At 36.9% G+C, this 8,303-nt stretch overlaps 1 protein-coding gene across 1 annotated transcript in view; it reads left to right on the forward strand.

Annotated features, from left to right (window-relative positions):
- Window positions 1–8,303, forward strand: part of DCAF6 (DDB1 and CUL4 associated factor 6) — a 49,587-nt gene that overhangs the window by 7,784 nt on the left and 33,500 nt on the right. Inside the window, exon 5 of the mRNA XM_010019484.1 lies at window positions 3,572–3,739. Coding sequence (XP_010017786.1) covers window positions 3,572–3,739 — 168 coding nt within the window. The remainder of the gene's footprint in view (window positions 1–3,571; window positions 3,740–8,303) is intronic.

The following is an 8,303-nucleotide window of genomic DNA, read 5'->3' on the forward strand; positions in this document are numbered from 1 at the left end:
TCTTTCCCTGTGTTACTGTGGACTTCAGACTCTTCATATATTCAGTTTTGAAGGGGGTAATGGTGGTTGTTTTATTCACAGATAGTAGATTATAATTAAGTACGTAATGCTTGAGTGTTTCTTTGAGAACACTAAACAGGGTGTCAGATTAGCTGCTGATTCTTAAAAGAAATAAAATAAAATCACTGTAGCATACGCTCTGAACTCCAAGCGCACAGAAATAACACAGACCTTTATCTGGTATTTTTTATTGCTGTATGCAGAATTTAGTGTTAGGACCAGATGTCATCTTTAAAGTGTCTACAGGACTCCTACAGGAGTAAACTTAAATAGTACTGTATGTTTGCACAGCTAGTAAGCATCTTATCCAGTTTACATTGCTTTGAAAACACATTACTGTCAGGCAAATCTTTGGGTAACATCAGCAAGTTGAGGGAGTGTAGAAGCTCCAAGGCAGAGGGAGCAGGTCGTGGCAGAGCAGCAGAAGTGGGTTTATGAACGGGTAAGTTTCAATATGAATTTTCATTTTGGAATATTTGTATACTGATGTAACCCACAGCAGTGCTCAGTTCGGAGAGTCTATTTACTCACAGACTCTCACATAGTCTATAAATGTGAAAATGCTGCTGTCTGCATCAAGAGCAGGGTTCCCTCAGTTTGTTTAGAGCTGAATAAAACTTGCTTTTTGGAATAGCAGGATAGGGAAACTGATAATAGGAATAGTAGTTTAAATACAGCGGCGTTGGGTAGGAAGACTGCATAAAGCTGTGTTGTAAAAGATGGATGACTGGGGAAACATTTTGGGAAACAGAAGAAAGCAAGCGAGAGGCTTTCAGCCATCATTTTGCATGAGATGGTGGTAGATACAAATTTGAATATTGCAGCAACGACTTAGAAAATGAAGAATATGCTTTCAGGTAATGACTTGTTTAGAATTGGAGCATGAATCCATAGTACAGAATGGAACAGACTTATGGACAGCTTTCCATAAATCATTTCTACACATTTCTGTACTGAACACAGGTGCTGGTGGTAATTCTGTCTTTGAAATAGCAGTGTCATTGCATATGTATTATAATTCATATGTATTGTTGGCATGGTGTTCCAGAAAAATATGCCATGTGATGAGCATGTGAGTTTCTGCATCTGAATTGCTTCATCTCTTAATGTTTCGAAAAAGTACATGTTCAAAAATGGTTCAGTGCTGTAGCTTGTTGGGATAGGTCTCTTTATCAGAATGTATGTTCTAGAAGAATAAAATCAAAACATCTGAGTAAGTTGCAAATCGACAAGATCAGTGCAAAATTGCAGTAGCCTGTTCTTGTCAGTATGTTCGAATAATCAATTTTTATAATAATGAGACAAGAATTGCTGGAGATTTTCATGCTTGTCACTAAGGAAAAAAATAAAATCTATTTTCTTGTGCAGCTTGGCCCATTCAGTGGAAACCGTTAATTCATATTTTACGTCAGTTTTAAGATGCTGTAGTTTTAAATCACAAATAAGCATCAGATACAACAAATTGTTAAATATAATATTCCCTCCTTCCCCACCCCCCCTCCGGTAATATTCCAGATGCATGTTGGTACCAGTGAGGGGGAAGGGGAGAGACAGGGACACACGACATGGACAGAGGAGCAATTGACTTATTAGAACAAAGCTTAACATGTGTTCTGATATAAGGCAACTTTGCTTCTAAATTTTGAATGGGAAAGTGGCAATAGCTGGGTTTTTTTCTTTCTATTTCTACTTCCTTGCTCCATTTGCTGGCAAAAATAAACATTTGCTTAGAGATTCTGAACTATGTTAAAAGGTGTTGTCATTGAACACGTTCAGGATAGTAGTTATCTCTTTACGTTTTGAATTGTAATTCCTTTTGCATCTTAAATTGTAACTGTCTCTGCACTGAGTGGAACTGAATCAGCAGCAAGTACTGAAAACTGCAAATATAGACATAATTGAAATTTCCTTAAAAGCATTTTCTAGACTGTTTGGATTTCTAATTTCCCTAAATATTCATGGCACATGAAAATTATTCATAGCAAATCTCTTTGATGCCATATTCCTTTTAGGAAGTATATCTTTTTCCTTCTTGTTACACCTCATCAACCATAAACTAGCAGGGTGAATTTCCCAGCCGTGGTATTAGATTGAGGACATTAGAGCTCATGACTATTTGATATTAACTGGTGTTTGCCATTAGGTTTTGAATTACTGGATTCTGTCTTTGGGTTTATTTCTCATTATAAAAGAAAATTGAAAATTTGTTTGCTTCACTGCATGAATAAGGGTTATGGAATATTTGTAAAGCTTTTGCGTGGATGAAAGGTTACATGCCAATGAAATGCTCTCTAGTATTTTAACATTTCATAGTGCTGGTATTTTTTTCTTTGCAGATTTCCTCATAGCTACAGAATACTCCAGAGTGTCCTTGATAGAAATACTCTGAGGGTAGGCCTAAGCTAGCAATTCAAAACAGAACTAGCTAGAGCATTTGAAGTGAATGAGTCTGAATTGGCTTCTCTACTATATTATAGATGAGAGTAGTTCAGCAGTGGTTCAGGTCAGTGTTGTGCTCCAGCTATTGCTAATACAAACACAGTCTGTGTTGTATAAAGAGAAGCACTTGCTATACAACATTAGTGTAAGTGGCAGAAATCTTCAAGGAAAGAATAAAAAATTACTTGGACATCTAGTTTCATAGCAGTTTGCAAAAAATACTGTTAATCAAACAGTATTTTTGACTGATACATGCCAAAAGGGTGTAACTGACAAATCAATAAAGATAAAATGGTGAAAACAGTGAAGTCTCTAAAGATGGAACTGGAAGAATAGTCTGTTAAGAGAATGATACTAAATTGTTTATGATCCAGTAAATTACTTTCTCCATAGGACCACTTAACAGCGTTTCCAGACTTCAAGTTCTCACCCACTGGGAATGTCTAAAGTAAAAAATGTGTTCATAGTAAAGTGTATTTTGGGGTTAGGTGCTGTTCTGACACCAATTTCTGTAATCCCAGTTCACTTTCTTTCACAGGGTACTGTTGTGGGTTTTGGGGTTTTTTTTTAATCAAAATTGTATTGACACACACCCCCACCCTGGAAGTTGTTGCATTCATTTTAAAAACTTATCTGTAGACCAGAGTTGCCCAATTTTACACCACAGATATTCTCATTTGTTATGTGTGTAGGAACACGAATGCTTCTGTTGTTTGCTTAGTTTCGAATCAGTTGGGATCTATCTATTTTCATTAAATAATTCCGTTAAATGGTTTAAGTGTTGGAGATGGGGAGGGGGATGTACTGTATTCCATGAATCCTGAACTTTTGAGTCCTGTGACTTATGCATTTAGAAAGAGGAAAAAAAATTCAATAATTTATTTTATAATTTCTGGGTATTAGTAAATTATTTACATCGTACATGTAATTACAATGAAAAAACCTATTTGTTGCTTCTCTCTTTGATCAGTCCCCCCACCCCTCCTCCCTGTTCTGTATTATTGTATGTTCAATGCTGCTTTCTTTTACATGCCTTTGTTTTTTTTTCCCCTTCCCCCTTCCTGTTTGTCAGAGTTAATGGGACCTGAGTTAGCTATAATCCGTAGGGGTCTGCAGCGACTGAGGCTTAAGAAGGCAGAACAACAGAGACAGCGAGAGCTAGCTGAGGGTTCAGCGCCACAGTCGTCCTCTTCTGATCAGTCCTCCTCTAAGGGCTCCTCACAGGACCCTCAGACATCAGGTTGTCATTTGTCAAGGTTTCTTAAGCAGCTAACGTAGTTATAGTTTGTGCTGCTGTTGTTTGCTGAGATGCTTCTCTTCCAGAACAAGACAGTTAATGCATTTGCTGCTTGTCTTACCTTGCATGTGGTGGTGTTTATCATCACATGGTTAGGGAAAGTAATATTGACAGTTTTCATCTATCTAACATGTTTGGATTGTATAGCTAAATGGTACTGTACAGACAAAGTTTCCTGAGTGCATGGCATCAGGTAAATGCAATGTTTGTTAGAGCAGTTGAGCAAGAAATTGCTGTGTCCTGAATCAAGTTCTTACACACTTGAAATTGCATTTTGGTGTTAACTGTATCTGGTAGCAACATTTAAGGCTTGGCTTTGGTTTAGCAGATGTTCTAAATCAGGGTAACAATTCAGTAAAACAGAATTTTAGCACTCTTAAATACTATGGCTTTACAGTAAGTATAGGGAGCATACTCTTAACAAGCCAAAGTCTCCAGGTGTGCTCTCCTCTTTTGAAAAGAGTAACTTTTCTTTTCACCATCCCCCTTCTCTTATTGAGATTAAAAATTACTACAAGAAAGCCTTGGAGATGTTAATAACAAAAAGAGACATATTTGAGAAAGTTAGGGTAGAAGCATGCATATGAGTAAAGAGGTAAACCCTAAAGCATAACCTTGAAGCGAACTCTGCATGCTTTGTGGAATATCAGCATATTTTGGGTTGAGAAATAATGTCTAGCAATGTTTTTTCTATGCATAAATTCTGTGATAGTTGAAGTGTGGCTAAATTACTTACAAGGATTGTGTCATGCATTCATGGCTTAACTTGCTATGGTTCAATCTATTCATATATCTGGAGCCTTGCAGAACAATTTGATGTAAGAGTGACTAGTGCTCTAGTTACAATATGTAGTCACTAAGTTTTGTATAACTTCCTGCACAAGCAAATTCTGCAATGAGTTTTCAGAATGTTTGGAAACAGTAAGTCCTTGGAGGGCTTTGTGCTTATCCTAGGAATGGCAGTCATAGCTGCATGTTACCTGTAAGAGGAGAACAAGAAAACCAGCTTTTTTTGATTTCTGCGCTCTGGACATGGAAATATTATCTGTATTCACTCATTTCTTTATATGCAAATTATTTGGTTTGTTCCCTTTTTCTGAGCTTCCAAAACTCATTTTTGGAATACGTCTATCCGCAATCTGTTCCTTTGCAACCAGAGCTGCAGAATTTTGATGTCTTGCTTCTCAATAGAGAAACTTGTTTTCCAGCCCTGTGGTAAGCTGGTGTTTCAGGAATGTGGTAGGAGCAAAAAGTTCTTCGTTTGGGGTTTTGTTTTTTGTTTCTTGGTTTTGTTTTTTTTTTTAAATTCCCATACAGAGACAATCTCTTTTTTTCTTTTCCCCCTTTTTTTCCCCCCCTGCAGGCTTGTCTTTGATGCTCTGTCTTGAGGCAGATGTGTAGTTTTCAAGTACATAATAGTTGTGAGTTTTCAAAGAAAAATTATACCCCAGAATGTGTCTGCCGCTATGTAAAATGGCATCAATGCCTCTGAACCAGGGCTGCAAGTTCTCAATCCCTGCTCTGGTAAAACTTGTGTAATTTATACTTGCAATTTTAGGAGGAATTCAATGTGAGTCTAAGGCCATTTCTTCTGACCTGTGTTTCATTCTTAATCCTTATCTTTGCAATCACAGAAGCTCAATTATAGCTTTGGACATAGGCTGGAGAAAAAAATACTCCAGCCATGTAAGAAATTACCAGTAGAGAATGTCAAGAGCTGAAAGCTTTTACAGGTTTAATAGAAAATCAAGCTATATGGTAGTCATTCTGTCTTGTGGTCTAAGGATTTTAATAGCTACGTGAGGATTTGTAAACTGTTTCTGTAATAGTTAACCATCATTATTTAGAAAAATATGGTCAAAAGTTTGTTCTTGAATGTAAAAGTGCATTAATTGGGACATGGTTCACAGTGGGCTGATGTGACATTAAGGAAAAAGATATTTCATCCTCAGATGACAACAAGAGTTTGTTTTAGTGGATAGCTCTCAAGTATTGTGTAAATTTGGCTGAGTTTTAGAAGCAGTGTATGCTATGTGTATCAGGTTTTGTAGTCTTCAAGCCTTTGCTTAGGTATTGAACAGATTCAGCTTTTTGTGTCTTAGCTGATTTAATTAGGGAACCATGGGAAGGTTTTGTTGGGTTTATTTTTAGTATTATATACACGTTCTCCAACAAAGCCTAGTTTTGACTTATATTTTTGTGGCATTTCTTAACATTCAGATCACAGGCAGTATTTAAACAACAACGTGTGTTATATGCAAACTACGATGAAGATGAACCTTTTCAACCTGTTATTGCTGCTCTGCCCAGTGCTGATATGCCGTGTATGCATCACAATTACCTCCATCACTCTTCTTTTTGAGAACTTAAAAGTGAATTGAATGCAGTTTGAGAAGTTACAGAAACAAACATGAACCACCTGATCTTGAAGTGGAAAAATAGAACTAAATCAATTTATAGATCTGTGTGCATCAGGTGTTTCTGTAGCGGTCAGTGTGCATAGTCTTACCCACAAAAACATGAAGTAATGTGAACCTTTATTCTTTGAGGAAAAATTAATTTGATTTGGACTGCATTTATTGTGGAATAAAGATATATACATGTGCATGCTAGTGTATTGCAGAACCTGGGATGCACATTGGCCTAATTACACAGTCAGTGTCTTTCAAGTGGAAAAAATTGGACCTTCATTTCTATCTTAAAGCTTTCTGAAAAGAACATGGGGATGATTGCATTTCTTGTTACTAGATTCTTTGCATTCTTTGTAAACACCCAGATGTAGAAATGTGTCTGTCTGAAGTCCAGAATACGTAACTGAGAGATCATTCACTGTGCAAAGCAGTTTTTCCTAGTTAATAAAACTAATGTTTCATTTCTTAGATTAAGGTCCACTGTATGTACCATGTTTAGGACTTTCAAACCAGGTCTCACTGCTTCAGACCTGACTGTCACACTATAGCTGGTGTTACAGTGATATAAGGAAGAAGGTGTTTTTTTTAACCACCACAACAGAGGTGGCATGCTAATGTTTTGATGAAGTCAGGTGCTTATTGCCCACACTATAGGAAGATCCCTCAGCATATAACTGTCGTTAAAATTATCTTCTATTTTCTGTTTGAGGTTCCCCAAATTTATGAATCTCCAGTTCCCTCTTTAAGTGGTGTTCCAGTTTAGAATGTACTGGTGACATTACAACCAGTGGTGAACTGCATTGGGATGTAGACCCAGCCTGTGAAGGCTCAGGTAAGAGTTTGGATTTTTGTTTGTTTTTTTAACTATATGGCACAGTTTTGGTAATACTTTTTCCAAAAGCTTTATCAGAAATGATGAAAGTACTTTTTCAGAATTTTCACAAAACAAAGCCATATATTAAAAAAAGAGGCATTTACCTGAACTTCTCGAGGCTGGTTTCATGCTCATGTTTATTTCCCTGCCTGACGTGTGGGGTTCCAAACTGCAGTGCCACTTCAAGGGGTGCTGGTGATTTGTGGCTTCAGGTGACTTGAAAAAGGAAAGAAAGTGAGTTTACAGTTTCTACAAATTGAACTTTTCTTAACCATGTTAATTGGAATATGTTGGTTAAAATTTCTCCTATTACAACTGAAATGCATTCAGAAGGTTGTAAGAAGACATCAAAATAATAGTGAAATGTGGGAGGTTTAAGCCTACGTTGGCATGGGTTGCTACTTAGAAAATTTTTCATTTTTGCTTACTATAATTGAATGATACACATGGTAAAACACACCTACATTTTACTTACTGCTGTATAATGTGAAGTCTTAATAAGATTTAGAAGTGCTGATAAGGGGTAGTAAATGTAATTTCTTGGGTTTTTAATTAAAATATGTTAATTCAGTCATATTTCTTCTGTTCATCTTGGTTTGAATTAAAGAGCTGATGCAATTAGCTTTTCCAGCCAAGTGAAATGCTTGGTGGCATGATACACCTTTTAAAAAGGGACATATAGGCTTATGGGAAGAATTGGATTGCAAGAACAGAGCAAGACTGAGAATTGCTGTCTTCTGTCATTACGCTTCTCAGCTTGCTGTGCAAGACCTCCCCTCCCTTCAGCACTTTTGATAAAAGTTAATCCCAATCACAGGCTTTGTAACTGTGAGTTGGTGATCAAAGCCAGCCAGTCTTTGAGAGAGTCACATCAGTTCCTGTGCTGAACAGCTGGAATACAGGTTGATCATCTTATGACATGGTGCATCTTTACACTAGCTTTTTGCTCCAATTTACATGCTAAAAAATGGATTACTACTCCATTGAAAAAACTGCACTGTAAATACTTCATTTTTAAATTAGAAATCATATGTAAACCACTCTTCAGTTTTGGAAAGTGAAATATATTGGTACAAGTCACAGGATCACAGAATCACTAGGGTTGGAAGGGACTTCTGGAGATCATCTAAATCAGCTTTGTCAGTTTAGCAGTTTTTATGGCTATACTACAAAATAGGTCATGCTGGTGATCCCGACCCAAACCTGGAAGTGAGCTTCCTGT

Source organism: Nestor notabilis, unplaced genomic scaffold, assembly GCF_000696875.1.
Source record: "Nestor notabilis isolate BGI_N333 unplaced genomic scaffold, ASM69687v1 scaffold10498, whole genome shotgun sequence".
Classification (NCBI taxonomy): Eukaryota; Metazoa; Chordata; class Aves; order Psittaciformes; family Psittacidae; genus Nestor; species Nestor notabilis.